Consider the following 22,065-nt stretch of genomic DNA (forward strand, 5'->3'; position numbering starts at 1 on the left):
ATACAGAGCATCACTGCCTCAGACATAAGGACATAAGAGAAGCCATGTTGGATCAGGCCAATGGCCCACCCAGTCCAACACTCTGTATCACACAGTGGCCAAAAAAAATCCAGGTGCCATCAGGAGGTCAATCAGTGGGGCCAGGACACTAGAAGCCCTCCCACTGTTGCCCCACCCAGCACCAAGAATACAGAGCACCACTGCCCCAGACGGAGAGTTCCATAAGAACATAAGAGAAGCCATGTTGGATCAAGGCAACCGCCCATCCAGTCCAACACTGTGTCACACAGTGGCCAAAAAAACCCACGTGCCATCAGGAGGTCCATCAGTGGGGCCAGGACACCAGAAGCCCTCCCACTGTGCCCCCCCCCCAGCACCAAGAATACAGAGCATCACTGCTCCTTATGTCTGAGGCAGTGCTGCTCTGTATTCTTGGTGCTTTGGGCGGGGGGCCACAGTGGGAGGGCTTCTAGAGTCCTGGCCCCACTGGGGGCAGTAATGCTCTGTACTCTTGGTGCCATCAGGAGGTCCACCAGTGGGGCCAGGACACTAGAAGCCCTCCCACTGTGGCCCCCCAAGCACCAAGAAAACACAGCATCACTGACCCAGACAGAGAGTTCTATCTATACCCTGTGGCTAATAGTCACTGATGGACCTCTGCTCCATATGCTTATCCAATCCCCGCTTGAAGCTGGCTATGCTTGTAGCCGCCACCACCTCCTGTGGTAGTGAATTCCATGCTACAGACCAGAAGCAACATGGCTTTCTATCTCTGCTTATACTGATGTTCTGCTTAAACCGACATGACTGGAACGTTATTAGATGAGACTCCCATTTTGTATTTTAGTCTTTCAAATGAACAACAACAAAAAAGAATGCTTCAAGGGTAGGATGCCAGGCCCTTATTCCAAGCCCCGTCTCTTTCCCCCACCTTGTAGAAGGAGTCCATAGAAAGGAGAACCACCCAGGGGACATCCAGAGCCTCTATGATCATTCTGGCCACAGTGGTCTTCCCAGAGGCGCTGCCTCCTCCGAGACCTGAAAAGGAACAGGGGAGAAAGTTCAGACCAGGGAATCCAGCTGATCTTTACGTATTTCTTCACTGGCAGGGAGCAATTCATGTCTTTGTTCTGATGTTCATAGCCAGAGGTTTGCTTCTGGATTGGGGGTTTATTGGCCCTACAAACGTCAGCGTTTCTTGGCCTTGTATAAACCGATGGTGCGGTCTCATTTGGAGTACTGTGTGCAATTCTGGTCACCGCACCTCAAAAAGGATATTATAGCATTGGAAAAAGTCCAGAAAAGGGCAGCTAGAATGATTAAAGGGTTGGAACACCTTCCCTATGAAGAAAGGTTAAAACGCTTGGGGTTCTTTAGCTTGGAGAAACGTCGACTGCGGGGTGGCATGATAGAGGTTTACAAGATAATGCATGGGATGGAGAAGGTAGAGAAAGAAGTCCTTTTCTCCCTTTCTCACAATACAAGAACTCGTGGGCATTCGATGAAATTGCTGAGCAGTCGGGTTAAAACGGATAAAAGGAAGTACTTCTTCACCCAAAGGGGGATTAACATGTGGAATTCACTCTCTCTCTCTCTTTATAAATATATATATATATATATATATGCCACTGTGTGACACAGAGTGTTGGACTGGATAGGCCATTGGCCTGATCCAACATGGCTTCTCTTATGTTCTTATGCCTTTCCCTTCTTCTGAGGATACAACCAGCAATAACAGTCCTTAGCACTGGTGGTAGAGAGTGCCAACAAGCTGCAGCTCATTTATGGTGAACCCTTTAGGGCAGCAATTCAGAATTGCTCTAGAACAAGGGTGGCCAGCGGTAGCTCTCCAGATTTTTTTTTTTTGCCTACAACTCCCATCAGCCCCAGCCAGTGGCCATGCTGGCTGGGGCTGATGGGAGTTGTAGGCAAAAAAAAAACCTCTGGAGAGCTACCGTTGGCCACCCCTGCTCTAGAACATGGGCAGAGTGCCAAACAGAATTGCACTAATCCTGATCATAAAACTCCTTCGCACTAACTTGCCTTAACAGTTATAACTAAACCATTACATTCAAAGTATTATATCTGCATAACTCGCCTTAAAGTATGTAGTGCCCTTTTCTATGGATTTTCTAGGCCTAAAGTAGTCTGGGGAACAAAGAACAATGTCTTCTATTAGAGTCTCTGCAGAGCATATTAGCTTAAAGAGGTCTCATTTGTCATGAGGGCCGGATCTGACATAAATGAGATCTTGTCGGGCCGGGCCTTATGTGTCCCTTTTTAAGATTAGGTAGCAGAGATATAAACTTTATAAAGGACACAGACGAACACAATTAAATTTTTTTTTACAAAAAAAATTAAAACATGCTTAAAACATTAGCACTTGGTCTTAAAGGTGCTTTCTCTGTATATTCCCATAGGATCCAGGAAACTGTAGCTCCTGTGCGACTGAGCAAGCCTGGCAAAGCAAGCTGTGATGCAGAAGGAAGCAAGAGAGAGGGAGAAGGAAGCAGACGGTGGCCAGTTGCTCCCTCCGGGGGGGGGGTCTCATTTGGCCCCTGGGCCACATGTTTGACATCCCTGGGGTTAGAGAGACTGGATAAGAGAAAGTTTTCTTTCTCTTCTGTGACACTAGAACTCAGCGGCACCCGAGGAAGAAAATGTACAGTAGATTCAGCAGAGACAAAAGGAAGTATTTCTTTGACTAACTTAAGGAATTTGTTGCCAGAAGATGTACTGATTGATGTGGGCATAGGTGGTTTTAAAAGGGAATTAGATGGATTTAGAGAGGAGAGGTCTACCAATGGCTGCTAGCTACGGGGACTAAACGAAACCTCCACATCTGGAAGCTGTAAACCACTGGAGACAAGATTTAGGGAAAGGTGCTCCAATACGCTTGACAACCTCGTTTGTCCTCTTCTGTATTGTCTTTAGCTCTGTAGCATCCCTTTTTGAGGTCTGCTGACCAGAACAGTACGAAGTACTCCAAATGTGCCCACAACCTACATCTAAACAGGGGCATCATCATATCACAGAACATTCAATTACGACGCTGGAGAAATACGTGGCCGGCTACTGGAAACCAATGGATTGAGGATCTTATATAAGAATATCAGAAGAGCCCTGCTGGATCAGACCAGTGAGGGTCCATCTAGTCCAGCCTCCTATCTCACACAGTGGCCAACCAGTTTCTCTGGAGGGCCAACAACAGGGCATAGAGGCTGAGGCCTTCATAAGAACATCAGAAGAGCCCTGCTGGGTCAGACCAGTGAGGGTCCATCTAGTCCAGCCTCCTATCTCACACAGTGGCCAACCGGTTTCTCTGGAGGGCCAACAACAGGGCATAGAGGCCAAGGCCTTCATAAGAACATCAGAAGAGCCCTGCTGGATCAGACCAGTGAGGGTCCATCTAGTCCAGCCTATCTCACACAGTGGCCAACCAGTTTCTCTGGAGGGCCAACAACAGGGCATAGAGGCCAAGGCCTTCATAAGAACATCAGAAGAGCCCTGCTGGATCAGACCAGTGAGGGTCCATCTAGTCCAGCCTCCTATCTCACACAGTGGCCAACCAGTTTCTCTGGAGGGCCAACAACAGGGCATAGAGGCCAAGGCCTTCATAAGAACATCAGAAGAGCCCTGCTGGGTCAGACCAGTGAGGGTCCATCTAGCCAAGCCTCCTGTCTCACACAGTGGCCAACCAGTTCCTCTGAAGGGCCAACGACAGGGCAGAGAGGCCGAGGCCTTCATAAGAACATCAGAAGAGCCCTGCTGGGTCAGACCAGTGAGGGTCCATCTAGTCCAGCATTCTGTCTTATACAGTGGCCAGCCAGTTCCTCTGAAGGGCCAACGACAGGGCAGAGAGGCCGAGGCCTTCATAAGAACATCAGAAGAGCCCTGCTGGGTCAGACCAGCGAGGGTCCATCTAGTCCAGCCTCCTCTCTCACACAGTGGACAGCCAGTTCCTCTGAAGGGCCAACAACAGGGCAGAGAGACCGAGGCCTTCGTAAGAACATCCAAAGAGCCCTGCTGGATCAGACCAGCGAGGGTCCATCTAGTCCAGCCTCCTCTCTCACACAGTAGACAGCCAGTTCCTCTGGAGGACCAGCAACAGGGCAGAGATGCTGAGGCCTTCCACTGAAAAGAACTTCAAAAGAGCCCCACTGGATCAGACCTTTGCTAGTATTTGGATGGGCAACCTCCATGGAATATCAGGATCATGAATCATGACGCAAAGGCAAGCAATGGCAAACCATCCTTGAAACATCTCTTGCCTTAGCAATGAACAAATCCAGCTCACCCCCTAGCGGTGCATAACACAAAAAGAGCTAGAGCTTCTGGCTGCCAGACACTCTTAGGATCTCCTGGTTATGCTACGCACACTACCATAGCCAGGGGTTGTTTTGTAGAAAAACAGGCGGTGGAGCTCATTAGCATATGCCCCCCCCCCAGCCAAAAGCAACCCGATGCAAGAAAGGAGAGCCCTGGGCAAACAAGGCCTGCTTGGGCTGGCTAGATATCCAGCCAGCCAGCTCAAGGAGGCCTCGCTCACCTGGGGCTCTCCTGGGTTGTCCCCCCTCCAGTCAAAAGGCCAGCAAGCCACCCTCTGCCCAAAATCACATAAAAAGTGGAGATAGAAAGGCGTGGGCTTCTCCAGGGGTTAATGAGGGCTGCTGGGGGCGTGGCAAAGCCCCTGGTTGCTGGCTGGCTGGCTGCCCGCTCTCCTAATCCAGGGATTGTTATGCAGCTGCACCTCCTATTCAATGGACAAGGTGGGTGGGGAGGAGGAGGGGGAACCCTCCGAAAGGTTCAGGAGCTGTGCTCCTGGGAGATCCTGCTGAATCTGAGGCATGACAACAGTTAATTAATTAATTGAGCATGGGCATATTTTAGATATTTGGAAACCTTTTACAGATTTTCAACTGCAGCAAAAAGAACTGGAGATTTATACCCCGCCCTTCTCTCTGAATCAGAGACTCAGAGCAGCTTACAATCTCCTATATCTTCTCTCCCCCCGCCCCCCACAACAGACACCCTGTGAGGTGGGTGGGGCTGGAGAAGGCTCTCGCAGCAGCTGTCCTTTCAAGGACAAAGAACGGCCTAAAAATCTCCTTTCCCTTCCTCCCTCACAACAGGCACCCTGTGAGGTGGGTGGGGCTGAGAGGGCTCTCCCAGAAGCTGCCCTTTCAAGGACAGAGAGTGGCCTACAATCTCCTTTCCCTTCCTCCCCCACACCAGACACCCTGTGAGGTGGGTGGAACTGGAGAGGGCTCTCCCAGCAGCTGCCCTTTCAAGGACAGAGAGCGGCCTACAATCTCCTTTCCCTTCCTCCCCCACAACAGACACCCTGTGAGGTGGGTGGGGCTGGAGAGGGCTCTCACAGCAGCTGCCCTTTCAAGGACAACCTCTGCCAGGGCTATGGCTGACCCAAGGCCATGCCAGCAGGTGCAAGTGGAGGAGCGGGGAATCAAACCCGGTTCTCCCAGATAAGAGTCTGCACACTTAACCACTACACCAAACTGTAGACCTCCCAGCATTGTTATTACAGTTTTAAAATTTCTTCTGCCTGTGGGCTGCAATTTTTTTTTAAAAAAAATTAAATATATATATATATATATATATATATATATATATATATATATATAAATTAAAAAGGAACATTCCCAATGGTGCCCTCACCAACGAGCCCCCTCACCGATGACAAAGGCCTCCTTTGACTGCGTGCCGTGTTCATTGTACCAAGGCGGCCGGCCGGCGGTGTAGATCGTCCTCTTGCTCGTCCGCAGGAGGGGGGGCTCCGATTTGCATTGGCTGGTGGTTCGTTTCCGTGGCGACTGTGTGGTGCCCACCCGGGGCAGTAGCCTGTCCAAGGATTCTGCGCTGCTGTTGCTACAAGACAAGAAGAGGAGAGAAGAGAGGAATGTGTGAAGCTGCCTTATACTGAAGCAGAAAACCGGCCCGTCAAAGTCACAATTGTCTGCTCTGACTGGCAGCTGCTCTCCGGGGTCTCAGACAGCCACACCTGTTAGATCTTTTAACTGGAAAAGCCAGTATTTGAACCTGGGACCTTCTGCATGCCAAGCAGATGCTCTGCCACTGAGCCATGGCCCCTCCCCATGAAAATCACAACTTAGGACTGCTAAGAACCAACTGCAGTTCTAAATAGAGCTGTTTTCAACAGTCGCCTAAGGATGGGAAGTGAAGGGGGGCCAGGTACAGCTCCCTGGGGAGGCTGTTCTAGAATTATGGGGCTGCCACCAAGAAGGCACCGTCTTGCGTACCCACCAAACAAGCCTCTTTGATCGGGGGGGGGGGGCAATCTTAATTCCTGGGCAGAAACGCATGGGAGAAGACAGCCCTCCATATATCCTTGTCCCAAACCATGTAGGGCTTTCGAGGTCAAGCCAAGGCCTCAGATTGGGCTCAGGAGTAAATCGGTAGCTGGTGTAGCTGCTGTAGCATCAGCGTCACCTGGTCCCGGCTGCTGACCCTGATCAGTCTCAACAAGAATAGATGCCCATCAGCTGCTACTTAAAGTTGGGATTCACACACACACATGGGGAGGGACGGTGGCTCAGTGGTAGATCATCTGCTTGGGAAGCGGAAGGTCCCAGGTTCAATCCCTGGCATCTCCAAAAAAGGGTCCAGGCAAATTGGCATGGAAAACCTCAGCTTGAGACCCTGGAGAGCCGCTGCCAGTCTGAGAAGACAATACTGACTTTGATGGACCAAGGGTCTGATTCAGTATAAGGCAGCTTCATATGTTCATATGTTCACACACACCTCCCCCCATATACACACACACCACACACACAGTGTGTATCATCTTATAGCTTTTGGCAACACTCAACCCTAGAGATGTGAAGGTCTGGAAAAAAACTGGAAAAATTTGGGAAAAAATGGGGGGGGGGGGGTTGAAGCCTTTTTTTGGTCCCCCCCCCCCAAAAAAATTGGAAAAATTGAAAAAAGAAAAGAAATTGATTATGGAACGTCTTCTCTTAACATGATGAATAAAATATTTTAAGACAAGGTGTTCAAACAGCAAACAGTTTAGGAGACTGTTGCTCCGTTTCTTACAATTACAAATAAATGTTCTTTGAAAAGTAAATTCTGTTTGTAACAATGGTTTGGATACACCAAGTTAAATTGTCCACGGTCCTATTTTATGTTCCTAAAGTAACAGAATGACTTTCAATCTGGAAAAGAAAAAAGAAGTGCTAAAGCAGCATTTTTTTTTTTTGCAATTTTTCCAAAAATTTCCGGTCCCCCCCCCCCCCCGGAAAAACCCTGGTGTTTTTTTTCGAGCTTCAAAATTTTCAGAAATTTTACATCTCTACTCAACCCTAATCCACTGCTAACAACAGTAGCAATGCCACGGTGCCCTGCAGAGGAAACTGTAAGCCTGGAGATCAATATTCCCTCTAAGCTGAGTTATCGTGAGATAGCTCACAGATGTTTAACCTCCAACACACATTTTTGTCTTAGCTCAGGAAAATTGGCCCCAGAGCACAATAACTGATGCAGTAGCTCACAACTTTCGTGTCAGTAGTTCACAACTTTAATACCAGCAGCTCACAAAGTAGAATTTTTGCTCACAAGACTCTACAGCTTAGGGGGAACATTGCAGGAGACCAGCTATCTCTACGTCCCCAGAGGCTCAGGCAAAGGTCGGCTACGCAACCCCTCTGTCATCGCTCCCAGCACAGCTTTGGGAACCGAGGAGATAAGCCTCCTCCAAGAGGTCTTGCGCGTCTGGCAACCACGTGGCAGAAACTCGGCACCGCTGGGTGCCTTCTGGTCAGAGGGATAAGCTCTCGGGCACAGCTCCAGGCTAACATGCCAAAGGATAGCATGGATCAGGTTATTTATAGCCTGCCTCTGCGATGCCAAAACGCCCCTCCTGCTTTTCCTCTTATTTCCCAGTTTCGGGACATATCGTCTCCTGGTTTGCAGCCATGTTTGCGGCGACAGCAGCCACATGAACAGGGCTGGATTAACAATTAGGCCAAGTGTGGTTAAGTGTGCGGACTCTTATCTGGGAGAACTGGGTTTGATTCCCCACTCCTCCACTTGCACCTGCTGGAATGGCCTTGGGTCAGCCATAGCTCTGGCAGAGGTTGTCCTTGAAAGGGCAGCTGCTGTGAGAGCCCTCTCCAGCCCCACCCACCTCACAGGGTGTCTGTTGTGGGGGAGGAAGGGAAAGGAGATTGTGAGCCGCTCTGAGACTCTTCGGAGTGGAGGGCGGGATATAAATCCAATATCTTCATCTACCTCACAGGGTGTCTGTTGTGGGGGAGGAAGGGAAAGGAGATTGTGAGCCGCTCTGAGACTCTTTGGAGCGGAGGGCGGGATATAAATCCAATGTCTTCATCTACCTCACAGGGTGTCTGTTGTGTGGGAGGAAGGGAAAGGAGATTGTGAGCCGCTCTGAGACTCTTCGGAGTGGAGGGCGGGATATAAATCCAATATCGTCATCTACCTCACAGAGTGTCTGTTGTGGGGGAGGAAGATAAAGGAGATTATGAGCCACTCTGAGACGCTGAGTGGAGGGCAGAATAAAAATCCAACGTCGTCTTCTTCAAGATTTCGACTGCCTAGGGGCCTCGGCAGGGTTTAACCCGGCACTGCACACGAATCAGGGTTTTTCAGGATACAGGATTCTAAAACATCCCGTGAGCGAAAGAAACAAGAAGGCCTTTGCCTCGGTTCGAGAGCTACCCCCTGAAACGTTCGCTAATGGTTATTTACTCTATGCCCAGTCGATTCCCGGACTTGCAAATCTGCTTTCAAATGGGAAGGCGAGCCTGCCTAGGCGTCTGGAGCAGTGATGCTCTGTATTCTTGGTACTTGGGGGGGGAGGCACAGTGGGAGGGCTTCTGGTGTCCTGGGCCTACACCTCACACCATTCAAAGCGGGCACAGCCCTGCCAAGTTCTTGAAACCCGAGGAAGGGGGCCCATCGGCCCGTAACCTTTCCAAACCTGCTGCAGAAGCAGAGCTGCGGTTCTCACGGGCTCTCTGCCCAAAGCAATCAAAGGGATCATCTCCCCGAGGTGGCATCCCAGGGCTCGCCAGGGCCAGCACCCACCCAAACACACACCGATGAAGAAGGCAGCTGAGGAAAATGCTCAAATGCTTCGTTTCCGGAATAGTGCACGACACATGCACGCACCCCGAGGGTGTCTGTTCCAAACACCACCCAAGCCGGCCAGGGTCATTTCGACACAGCTTTTGCAGCGTGGTTTTGCTTTTTTCTTTTCCAGGAGAAAAACAACGATCAGTTCAGTTTCGTTGCGTTTACTAGATTTCTATCCCACCCCCCTCCCTGCCAAAGGAGGCTCAGGGCGGCTCACAGACATCACAGAATAACAATAAAAACAGTGAAATTAAACATTAAAAGAAACCATATGAAACAGCTGAAATAATTTGGTGCTGATTCTGTATGACTGAGGACGGCGTTCAGTGTACTTGGGCATTCAATTGGGTCTAATGCTGCAGCGGTGGCTGTCATTCAGTCAAAAGCTAACGGAAACAAACATAGCCAGCTTCAAGAGGGGATTGGATCAACATCTGGAGCTGAGGTCCCTCAGTGGCTATTAGCCACAGCTTATTGTTGGAACTCTCTGTCTGGGGCAAGTGATGCTCTGTATTCTTGGTGCTTGGAGGGCACAATGGGAGGGCTTCTAGTGTCCTGGCCCCACTGCTGGACCTCCTGATGGCACCTGGGTTTTTTCGCCACTGTGTGACACAGACTGTTGGACTGGATGGGCCATTGGTCTGATCCAACATAGCTTCTCTTCTGTTCTTATATGGAGCAGAGGTCCATCAGTGGCTATTACCCACAGGGTATTGTTGGAACTCTCTGTCTGGGGCAGTGATGCTCTGCATTCTTGGTACTTGGGAGGAGGCAAAGTGGGAGGGCTTCTGGTGTCCTGGGCCCACTTATGGACCTCCTGATGGCACCTGGGGGTTTTGGGTCACTGTGTGACACAGAATGTTGGACTGGATGGGCCACTGGCCTCGTCCAACATGGCTTCCTCTTATATTCTTAAATAACATTGTCTTGCAAGCCTCGCCATTGACAACAAGACCATGCAATTGACAACATACATATGTGTATATTATAATGTAGAACAGTAAGAAAATATTAGTGGTTACAGTCCATGACTGGTGAAAAACCTTTTCAGTCCAAAAGCAGGCGTTCTACAAATATGGTCCCCATAGAGAGTGCTTTCCTCCTTTCTTCCACTAGCCAATGGGACTTCTCTTGAACAAGAGACAAGCTTCCCAATAGGAGAAGCTCTGATCCCTGAGCCCAACTTGGGAAGCAGAAGGTCCCAGGTTCAATCCCATGCATCTCCAACTAAAAAGGGTCCAGGCAAATAGGTGTGAAAAACCTCCGCTTGAGACCCTGGAGAGCCGCTGGCAGTCTGAGAAGACAATACTGACTTTGATGGACCAAAGGTCTGATTCAGTATAAGGCAGCTTCATATGTTCAAAGAAGCAGTTTTGTGTCTTCTTCTTCAAGAGCGCCATCCTTTCTCAGTTAGTGTCTCTTGACGGAATACAGTCGCCTCCAGCAATCACACAGAGCGTAAGCTTCACCCATTTTCTTGGGCTATTTGTTCTTTTCTTTTCTAGCCAATGCTAATCAGGTTGAAGCTATAATTCAGAGGTTCCCCACAAGACGCTTAAGGGCACCACAATGCCCACTGGCACTTTTCTTGATACCCACCCAGTGTTTTCTCAAAGTTGGTATGTTTGCCCAACAAGGTTTTGGATCGGCCATTGCAGATATGACTGGCTTGTTCAGTTTTTTGGTTTTTTTACTTTGATTGGTGGACTTTTTAGGAATCAGAAGGAAAAGGGGGGGGGATACTGGGAAGAGGAAGAAGGAAGAAGAAAGGAAGAAGAAAACAGCATAGGATTTATATTCCGCCCTCCACTCAGAGCGGCTCCAAATCTCCTATATCTTCCTCCCCCACAACAGACACCCTGTGAGGTGGGTGGGGTTGGGAGAGCTCTCACAGCAACTGCCCTTTCAAGGACAACTCCTACGAGAGCTATGGCTGACCCAAGGCCATTCCAGCAGGTGCAAGTGGAGGAGTGGGGAATCAAACCCGGTTCTCCCAGGTAAGAGTTCACGCACTTAACCACTACATCAAACTGGCTCTCTAAAAGGAACGGAAGGGAATACTGGGTTAAGATGGCTTATCTGTTAAGTGTGGGTTGTGGTGTCACTACTGCTGTTTCTCCAGCATTGTTTTTACTAAAAATTATGTTCAACTGTATTCAGGCAACCTCAGGGTCAGTTTTGTGGTTAAGGCTGCAGCTCCCAGCCTAGTCTAGAGCAAATAATGGAAAGCCAAGACATTTTTTCCACTTTGGGAATGGCTTTTCTCTTAGTTACAATCGCTGGGCTCCAAAGAAGCAAATGTCTATGACAACTGGAAGTCAACTGGTCGAGCGAAATGAACTGCATACAAGCCTGTGCTGTATACAAACCTGCTTCTATGTTAACAAAGGAACACAAGAGAAGCCATGTTGGATGAGGCCAATGGCCCATTCAATCCAACACTCTGTCACACAGTGGCCAAAAAACCCAGGTGCCATCAGGAGGTCCATCAGTGGGGCCAGGACACTAGAAACCCTCCTTCTGTTGCCCCCCCAAAGCACCAAGACTATAGAGCATCACTGCCCCAGACAGAGAGTTCCATCAATACTCTGTGGCTAAAAAGGTAAAGGTAGTCCCCCGTGCAAGCACCAGTCATTTCCAACTCTGGGGTGACGTCACATCACAATGTTTTCACGGCAGACTTTTTACGGGGTTGTTTGCCATTGCCTTCCCCAGTCATCTACATTCCACCCCCACCAGCAAACTGGGTGCTCCTTTGACCGACCTCCGAAGAATGGAAGGCTGAGTCAACCTTGAGCCGGCTACCTGAACCCAGCTTCCACCGGGATTGAACTCAGGTCATGAGCAGAGAGTTCGGGCTGCAGTACTGCAGCTTTACCACTCTGCGCCATGGAGCTCCTGCTACTCTGTGGCTAATGACTACAAAATGTATGGAAATAATTTTATTGCATATTCTGATTTTTAATATTTTACATTGTTTTTACTTATTGTTAGTGGGATAGAAATTTGATTAATGAATAAATAAATAGCTATCGAGGAACCGCTGCTCCGTATGTTTATCCAATTTAATGCTATATATACATGTTTATTTTTTATCATCAGACATATCTTTGTTCATTTCATTTTGTGTTAGAGAAAAGGGAAGGTGCTCTACACTCTGTGAACGAAGAACAGGATACAAGCAGAGTAAACAACCAATGCAAAAATCAAAGCACACCTGCAAATTTTTTAAATTTGCATCCGGGTTGGTTTACTTGCTGCAGGTGTTGTTTCTCTCCCAAAGGTATTCGTTGCTGGAGCACAGCAGAGCTCTGTCAATCCTCCACGTTTCTTTGCAGCTAAGGCTGCTTGCTCCCGGTCAGGGGCGGAGCCAGGAAAAGGCGGGGTGTGGGGAAGGGAGGGGCCTCAACGGGATATAATATGATAGAGCCCACCTCACAGAGTGGCCATTTTCTCCAAGAGAACTTCTCTCTGTTGCTGGGGGATCAGATGCAATAGCAGGAGGTCTGTGGAGATTGGCAACCCTATATGCCAGAGGTGGCCAACGGTAGCTCTCCAGAAGTTTTTTGCCTACAACTCCCATCGGCCCCAGCCATTGGCCATGCTGGCTGGGGCTGATGGTAGTTGTAGGCAAAAAACATCTGGAGAACTACCGCTGGCCACCCCTGCTATATGCCAATGATGGGCCCCCTTAAATGCTTTTAACTAGGCTTGCCAATCCCCAGGTCCCAGTGGGGGTTCTTCCGCGTTCCCAGGCTCCTTCCCGCTCCCAGTCAGCTGGCCGGTGGGGGGAAGCCCCGCCTCCACGGCCCCCATGGGCCTTTCCAACTCCAGAGGCTTCAGACTCCGCTTGCTGGAAAGGCTTCCTCTTGGGATGGTTGCTCTGTTACATTGAAGAAGTTGGAAGTTCAGCAGCTAGTGAGTAGAGACGCCAATCCCTCCCTTCAGAGTCGTCAGAAACAGGGGAGGGGGGAAGGAGGGAAATGTCAGCTGGGCACTTCATTATTCCCTATGTGGAGATCGATTCTCATAGGGTATAATGAGGACTTGATCTGGGGGTATCTGGGACTCTGGAGAGACTGTTTTTTGAGGTAGAGGTACCAAATTTTCCACATAGCATCTGATGACTCTCTTCAAGATGCTCTCCACATTTCAAAATGACTGGACCAGGGGGTCCAATTCTATGAGCCCCGAAAGAAGGTGCCCCTATCCTTCATTATTTCTAAGGTAGAGAAGGCATTTAAAAGGTGTGCAGATCCTTTAAATGTGATGGCCAGAACTCCCTTTGGAGTTCAGTTGTGCTTGTCACAACTTTGCTTATGGCTCCACCCCCAAAAGTCTCCTGGCTCCACCCCCAAAGTCCCCAGATATTTCTTGAATTGGACTTGGCAACCCTTTTAACTTTTTTTTTTCTAGCCGGAACTCCTTTGCCTATTAGGCCACACACCCCTGATGTAGCCAATCCTCTAGGAGCTTACAGGGCTCTTCTTACAAGGCCTACTGTAAGCTCAAGGAGGACTGGCTACATCAGGAGGGTGTGGCCTAATATGCAAAGGATTTCCTGCTACAAAAAAAGCCCTGCAAAAATTTCAACTTTCTATAAAAAAATCCATGCAAGGCTTTTTTTTTTGGTAGAGAAAGCCCAACAGGAACTCATTTGCATATCAGGCCACACCCTTAACGCCACCATTGTTTCACATAGGGCCTTTTTGTCGAAAAAGCCCAGCAGGAACTTATTTGCATATTAGGCCACACCTGACACCAAGCCAGCCGGAACCGCGTTCTTGCTCAAAAAAAAGCCCTGAATACATGCATTTTTAGAGCTGTTGCCGGTTTACAAAAAATGCTGAGACTTCTTGTCCATTGTGAATGTATTATACAAGAGGATTGTTATAAAATATTGAAGGAAGAAGAGTTTGGAGTTGCCTTCCATTGGAAAGTTGTAAAACTTTATTGGAGCTGTCTCTATGGAGAAACGCCATTTTAGTCTATGGTTATCTGGGAGTTGGCATGAAGAGGCCATCAAACTGGAGTCAGGCTTCGGCCTAGTCTCTTCCTCCTCCCACCCCTCCAGTCCGGAAGCAGCACTTCTGAGGAGGCCTCCTAGAGACAGGAAGTCTTTCAGGCTGATCTCCCAGAAGGCTGCAGGAGGGAAAACCAGTTCCTGGCTGGGAACTGGGTTTTATATCGAAGATTTTGGGCATGGAAGTCCTTAGTTAAAAGTTGTCAGGGGAAGCTGACAGTCAGTCAGTTCAGTTCGAGTTGGAATTTAGGCCGTTTTCCCACAGACCTTACTCCGGAGCGATGTCCCTCTTCACCGCGCAGCATCTGCGCGGATTTCCCACCAACTGCTGCGCACAACCAGGAAGAGCCACGGCTTTTGCGTCGCAGATGTAAACTGGGTTTTAGCGGTTTACATCTGCGACGCAAAAGCCACGGCACTTCCTGGTTGTGCGCAGCAGTTGGTGGGAAATCCGCGCAGACGCTGCGCGGTGAAGAGGGACGTCGCTCCGGAGTAAGGTCAGTGGGAAAACTGCCATAGTCTTGGAAGGTATGGTCAGGGCAAGCTGTATATTAGGGAGAGAAGGAGCGTTTCCCCCTACTTTAATTTATGTCTTCTGTTCACCTTTTTAAAAAAATGCCTGTATATAGTTGTATGCCAGGGGTGGCCATGCTGACTGGGGCTGATGGGAGTTGTAGGCAAAAAGCATCTGGAGAGCTACCGTTGGCCACCCCTGTGTATGTTTTAAATAAATGTTTTGTCTTTTTAAAAGGTAGTCCCTCCGTACCACATAGGTTCCCCAACCGCTTTAGACTATACTACTGCAATAGGGGAGTCCAGGGAAGGGGGAAGGCATGCAGTTGGCAAGGGCGCCAATCCTCCGTGAAAACGTTGTGAAAGCAACGTCATCCCAGAGTCGAAAAACGACTGGTGCTTTCACCTTTACCTTTTTTCTCCAAGTTGGCTTCTCTGCCACTCCCCTGCAGCTTTGACAAAGGGCCTTTTGAGAAGGCGCCTGCAGCGGGGGCCACAATCAGTGGGTCAGGTGCTCCAACTCTGAGATAATATGTGAGGGGGCCCTGAGATTTTGACCGCCTAGGGGCCTCCAAAGGGTCTATTCCGGCACTGCTCTGAATGCCTCTTGCCTTGAAAACCAGAGGGTCGCTGTAACTTCCCACCGCTACCAGACAAGCTGCATTCCCACGGGACAACGCTAAACAAATCACAAAAAGGACTGTCCCAACTAAAACCCGTAAGGTGAGGTGGTGGTGGAATCCTCAGGAGACCCCAGTTGATCTCCTGTTTCTAAATCCCCCCCCCCCGCTTCATGTACTCCCCCCCCCCAGGAGTTGCAAAAACAGCCAGTATCTAGGACACTGCATCTCTGGGATAATGCGGGATCCCGCTCTCTCTGCCCTCCAGCTGGGCAGACCAAGGTCTCCAACCCAAACAAAATCCTCTTTATCTGTGCAACGAAAGCCCTTTATATCGCTGGCCCTTGCTCCCCTCTCTGCTTTTTAAGCCTTTGTCCCTCCGGGTGAGGAAGCTGGGAATTCACCTACAAAAAGCAAGAGGGACAGAGAGCGAGAGAGAGAAAGAAAAAGAGAGAGAGAGAGAGAGAGAGAGAGAGGAAGGAAGGAAGGAAGGAAGGAAGGAAGGAAGGAAGGAAGGAAGGAAGGAAGGAAGGAAGGGAGAGAGAGAGAGCGAAAGAGAGAGAGAGAGAGAAAGAAAGAAAGAAAGAAAGAAAGAAAGAAAGAAAGAAAGAAAGAAAGAAAGAAAGAAAGGAAGGAAGGAGAGAGAGAGAGAAAGAAAGAAAAAGAAAGAGAGAGAGAAAAGGAAACAGGGAGGGAAGGAAGGAAAGAAAGAAAGAAAGAAAGAAAGAAAGAAAGAAAGAAAGAAAGAAAGAAAGAAAGAAAGAAAGGCCACTAGATTGACTCACCTGCCTTCAGGCCCCAAGCTCCAACAGCCGGAGATCCGGACCCCCAAACTGAGGGGCGATCTGCTCATCTCCCCACCCCCGGCTGCAAAAGGGGGCTGGGACGGAACCGGAAAAGGCTTCGGATGTGCTTTGTTCGGTGCAAGCTTAGACTCTCGTGTGCGTGTCAACTTTGCCTAGATGCATTCAGGGTCTCTAGCGAACACCCAGTGTGAATATTCCCCATTATGTCTGGGGTTCTTTGCGGATAACCAGGAGGAAACCAAGAGGTTTCGGAGAGCCGAAAAGGCCGGCGTGTAAAGCCACGGCCTGGGGAAAGGGGAAAAAAGAGACACGACCGCAAAACACCAGAGTAGTCAACACGCTTAAGAGGAGAGCTTAACCCAGAGATTATGTTCATTACCTGATATTAATAGCACCGACTCTGGACAGCGACGAGCCAGCCGGGGAGCAGCCCCTCGAGCTGGCTAGAAGCCACCCTCAGCTGCTTCTGACATTCAGACGGGATCTGGGGCTTAGTGGAAAAGTGAGAAGGGGCACCCTGGGCTTTCTCAGCCGTGTAACTGGGCACCCCCTCCCCAGCTCTCCGGAGTCACCTGCAAAATTCCTTCACCTACAGCGGAGATCCTTTAACGAGAGAATGCAGGGATTAAACCAACGACCCTTTGGTATGCAAACGGGGTGCTCCCCCACTGAGCCACGGGGCTCTTCAAATACGGGGTGCAATGGAGGCATGGAATCATAGAGTTGGAAGGGGCCACAGAGAAGAAGAGTGCAGATTTATACCCCGGCCTTCTCTCTGAATCAGAGACTCAGAGCGGCTTACAATCTCCTTTATCTTCTTCCTCCACAACAGACACCCTGTGAGGTGGGTGGGGCTGAGAGAGCTCTGACAGAAGCTGCCCTTTCAAGGACAACCTCTGTGATAGCCAGGACTGGATCTACATGTTTTTAGAAGGGGGGGGGGCAAAATTAAAAAATGGCACCACCTTATGGGCTCATTCTGCCTTATAAGCCCATAGAATAGAATGGAATCCATACCCAATTTGGCGCCCCCCCTCCGGGGGCGCCCGGGGCAAACAACCCCCTATGCCTCCCCTCCCCCCAGATCCGGCCCAGGTGATAGCTATGGCTGACCCAAGGCCATTCCAGCAGGTGCAAGTGGAGGAGTGGGGAATCAAACCCGGTTCTCCCAGATAAGAGAGCTATGGCTGACCCAAGGGCATTCCAGCAGGTGCAAGTGGAGGAGTGGGGAATCAACCCAGTTCTCCCAGATAAGAGAGCTATGGCTGACCCAAGGCCATTCCAGCAGCTGCAAGTGGAGGAGTGGGGAATCAAACCCGGTTCTCCCGGATAAGAGAGCTACGGCTGACCCAAGGGCATTCCAGCAGGTGCAAGTGGAGGAGTGGGGAATCAACCCAGTTCTCCCAGATAAGAGAGCTATGGCTGACCCAAGGCCATTCCAGCAGCTGCAAGTGGAGGAGTGGGGAATCAAACCCGGTTCTCCCGGATAAGAGAGCTATGGCTGACCCAAGGCCATTCCAGCAGCTGCAAGTGGAGGAGTGGGGAATCAAACCCGGTTCTCCCAGATAAGAGGCTGTGCACTTAACCACTACACCAAACTGGCTCTCTCAGGAGGAGGAGGAGAAGGAGATCATATTGGATTTATATCCTGCCATACTCTGAATCTCAGAGCAGTCACAATCTCCTTTATGTCCCCCCGCCCCCACAACAGACACCCTGTGAGGCGGGTGGGGCTGAGAGAGCTCTCATAAGAACATAAGAGAAGTCATGTTGGATCAGGCCAATGGCCCATCCAGTCCAATGCTCTGTGTCACACAGTGGCCAATACATGTGTGTGTGTATACACACATACACACACACATATATATATACACATATATATTGTGGCTAATAGCCACTGGTGGACCTTCGCTCCATATTTTTATCCAATCCCCTCTTAAAGCTGGCTATGCTTGTAGCTGCCACCACCTCCTGTGGCAGTGAATTCCACATGTTAATCACCCTTTGGGTGAAGAAGTACTTCCTTTTATCCATTTTAACCTGACTGCTCAGAAATTTCATTGAATGCCCACGAGTTCTTGTATTGTGAGAAAGGGAAAAAAGGACTTCTTTCTCTACTTTCTCCTTCCCACGCATAATCTTGTAAACCTCTATCATGTCACCCCGCAGTCGACGTTTCTCCAAGCTAAAGAGCCCCAAGCGTTTTAACCTTTCTTCATAGGGAAAGTGTTCCAAACCTTTAATCATTCTAGTTGCCTTTTTCTGCACTTTTTCCAATGCTATAATATCCTTTTTGAGGTGCAGTGACCAGAATTGTACACAATATTCCAAATGAGACCGCACCATCGATTTATACAGGGGCATTATGATACTGGCTGATTTGTTTTCAGTTCCCTTCCTAATAATTCCCAGCATGGTGTTGGCCTTTTTTATTGCAATCGCACTGTCTTGACATTTTCAGTGAGTTAACTACCACGACCCCAAGATCTCTCTCTTGGTCAGTGTCTCTGCCAGTTCACACCCCATCAACTTGTATTTGTAGCTGGGATTCTTCGCCCCAATGTGCATTACTTTGCACTTGGCCGCATTGAACCTCATCTGCCACAATGACACCCATTCACCCAGCCTCAACAGATCCCTTTGGAGTGCCTCACAATCCTCCTAGAAGCTGCCATTTCAAGGACAACCTCTGCCACAGCTATGGCTGACCCAAGGCCATTCCAGCAGCTGCAAGTGGAGGAGTGGGGAATCAAACCCAGTTCTCCCAGATAAGAGTCCGCACACTTCACCACTATGCCAAACTGACTCTCTTCACGTGGAATGGGACGGAATTCATGCGGTATTGGGCAGAATGTGGCATTCTGTAAAACGGACGAACTTTTAGAAGGCCGTTTCATCATTAAGAATTTGGATGGAGACTTTTGTAAGGATGTTGTGAATTAATTAATAGAACTGCACTTTGCACAATTTGATTTAGTTTATCACGGGGTTTCTTGCTTGGCTTAATCTCCAGGAGGTGGCCCGGAGATCACCCAGAATCGCAACTGATCTCTGGATGAGAGAGATCAGGTCCTCTGGAGAAAACAGCTGCTTTGGAGAGCAGAATCTATGGCAGATGTGGCCAAACATGTTTAACATAAGAGTCACATAGAATAAACATCAGATGTTTGAGAGGCACAAGGCAGGCAGGCAAATAGACAGGGAAGAAGGGACAGCTGGAAAGAAAGCAACTTTAACTTTAAATGTTATTTTCTACAAAGTCTTTTAATATTAGAGCTCAAGCTTTTAAAGTTTTGTCTAGGTGGTATCTGACACCTGCCCAGTTATCGCACTCCACTCCAGAGAGTCAGTTTGGTTAAGTGTGTGGATTCTTATCTGGGAGAACCGAGTTTGATTCCCCACTCCTCCACTTGCAGCTGCTGGAATGGCCTTGGGTCAGCCATAGCTCTTGCGGAGCTGTCATTGAAAGGGCAGCTGCTGTGAGAACTCTCTCAGCCCCACCCACCTCACAGGATGTCTGTTGCGGGCGGAGAAGATAAAGGAGATTGCAAGCCACTCTGAGACTCTGATTCAGAGAAAAGGGCGGGGTATAAATCTGCAGTCAACTTCTTCTTCACTCCTAATGTTTTCATTTCTCTGTGCTGGAGGGGATGTGGTGAAAAGGAGGTTTACTTTCATATGTGGGGACATGTCTACTGATTTCTTCATTTTGGTCACAAGTCATTATGGAAATTTTTTATATTACAGGAGTAAGGATTTCATTATCCCCTAAAATTTGTCTCCTAAACATTTGGGATGATTTTAGACTTCCTGAATTAAAGGAGGAGTTGATTTCTTTGGCGCTCAATGCGGCTAAGTATACTATTTCATTACACTGGAGACAGAATTCAATTCCTTCATTGGTGGCCTGGTTAAGCAAATGCTGGGAGTCTTTTGTTTTGGACATAATTACATATAATTTAGAAGGAAGACATACTTCACATCGAAGGTCAACGATTTTAGCTAAGTGGTCCCCTTTTCTGGATTATTTTTCTTGCGGGAATTTTGGTTCAGCTGCAAATAATATACTGGTCTGGAATTAATTTGTTTTTAATTTGGTTATGCACTGTTTGTACTTGCGGTTCATTTGGATGTTTATTGCTGACTTTGTTGGATCATAATTTTGATTATGATCCTGAATGTTAATCTGTTTATTGAAATAAACTTGTTTTTATTTTTTAAAAAGGAAAAGGAAAGGTCCCCTGTGCAAGCACCAGTCGTTTCCGACTCTGGGGTGACATCGCTTTCACGTTTTCACGGCAGAGTTTCCACGGGGTAGTTTGCCATTGCCTTCCCCTGTCATCTACACTTTCTCCCCAGCAAGCTGGGGACTCATGTGACCGACCTCGGAAGGATGGAAGGCTGAGTCAACCTCGAGCCGGCTACCTGAAAACTCAGCTTCCGCCGGGGATCGAACTCAGGTCGTGAGCAGAGCTTAGGACTGCAGCACTGCAGCTTTAGCACTCTGCACCACGGGGCTCTTCTGTTTTTTAAAAAACACAATGTTAAATGCATTCTCCAAGCTGCCAGCTGGCTTGGCTTGGCGAAGTGATTTAAAGAGAGAAATAACTTCTCTAAGTCGGCCTATGACGCAGTGGGGGCTTGGAGAGCTACGCAGTATGTGTGAAAGAGACACAGGTGGCTTCTAAGCCACCCCTGCGCTACGGCATGACACACTGCTGAACCATATGTAGAGCAAGGAACTCAGCATGCCCAGACATTGGGAGGGTGCGATGCTGCTCTACAAAGAGCAAGAGTCCAGTAGTACCTTAAAGATGAACAACGTGAAGTGATGGTTTCGCTTTACTCTGCTCTGGTGAGACCTCACCTGGAATCTTGTGTTCAGTTTTGGGCACCACATTTTCAGAAGGATATAGACAAGCTGGAATGGGTGCAGAGGAGGGCGACGAAGATGGTGAGGGGTCTGGAGACCAAGTCCTATGAGGAAAGTTTGAAGGAGCTGGGGATGTTTAGCCTGGAGAGGAGGCGGCTGAGAGGTGATAGGATCCCCATCTTCAAGTACTTGAAGGGCTGTCCTATAGAGGAGGGTGTGGAATTGTTTTCTGTGACCCCGGAAGGTAGAACCAGAACCAGTGGGTTGAAATTAAATCAAAAGACTTCCCGGCTCAACATGAGGAAGAACTTCCTGACCGTTAGAGCGGCTCCTCAGTGGAACAGGCTTCCTTCTCGTGAGGTGGTGGGCTCTCCTTCCTTGGAGGTTTTTAAACAGAGGCTAGATGGCCATCTGACAGCAATGAGGATCCTGTGAATTTAGGGGGAGGCGTCTGTGAGTTTCCTGCCTTGTGCAGGGGGTTGGGCGAGATGACCCTGGAAGTTTATTTATTGATTTTTATTTATTTATTTGTGATTTATATCCCGCCCTTCCCACTAGGTGGCTCAGGGCGGCTTACAACATGTAAAATCTAACATAAAAATATAAATTATGGATAAAAATTAGTCATTCACAGTTTACCTACTAAAAATCTAAACAATCACATAGTTATATTTAAAACATTCAAGACATACGGCGGTCTTACATCTCCACTTAGTTTCAGTTTCAGTGCTGGCTAGTTGTAAGCCAGCCGGAAGAGGACTGTCTTCCAGGCCCTGCGGAATTGAACAAGGTCCCGCAGGGCCCTTACCTCTTCCGGCAGCTGGTTCCACCAGGACGGGGCCATTACAGAGAAGGCCCTGTCCCTTGTGGTTTTCAACCGGCCTTCCTTTGCAACTCGGGCTTCCCTTCCAACTCGATGATTCTATGAATCTATAACATCTGTGGCAGGTGATGAGCTTTTGTGAGCCCCTGCTGTATCTGGAGAAGTGAGCAGTGACTCGCAAAAGTTAGTCCTTTCAGGCGATCCTGAACTCTTGCTCTGTTCCGCTGCTACAGAAAGACTCACACGGTGACCCATCTTGCTCTATCCACATTGTT

At 48.8% G+C, this 22,065-nt stretch overlaps 1 protein-coding gene across 1 annotated transcript in view; it reads right to left on the bottom strand.

Moving 5' to 3' along the window:
* Window positions 1–16,198, bottom strand: part of LOC132565979 (uridine-cytidine kinase-like 1) — a 70,950-nt gene extending 54,752 nt beyond the window's left edge. Inside the window, exons 1-3 of the mRNA XM_060230601.1 lie at window positions 16,074–16,198; window positions 5,693–5,886; window positions 932–1,038 (exon numbers count right to left, since the gene is read on the bottom strand). Of these exons, the coding sequence (XP_060086584.1) occupies window positions 932–1,038; window positions 5,693–5,886; window positions 16,074–16,141 (369 nt within the window). The 5' untranslated portion in view covers window positions 16,142–16,198. The remainder of the gene's footprint in view (window positions 1–931; window positions 1,039–5,692; window positions 5,887–16,073) is intronic.
* Between the last annotated feature and the right edge of the window lie 5,867 nt (window positions 16,199–22,065).

Source organism: Heteronotia binoei, chromosome 2, assembly GCF_032191835.1.
Source record: "Heteronotia binoei isolate CCM8104 ecotype False Entrance Well chromosome 2, APGP_CSIRO_Hbin_v1, whole genome shotgun sequence".
NCBI lineage: Eukaryota > Metazoa > Chordata > Lepidosauria > Squamata > Gekkonidae > Heteronotia > Heteronotia binoei.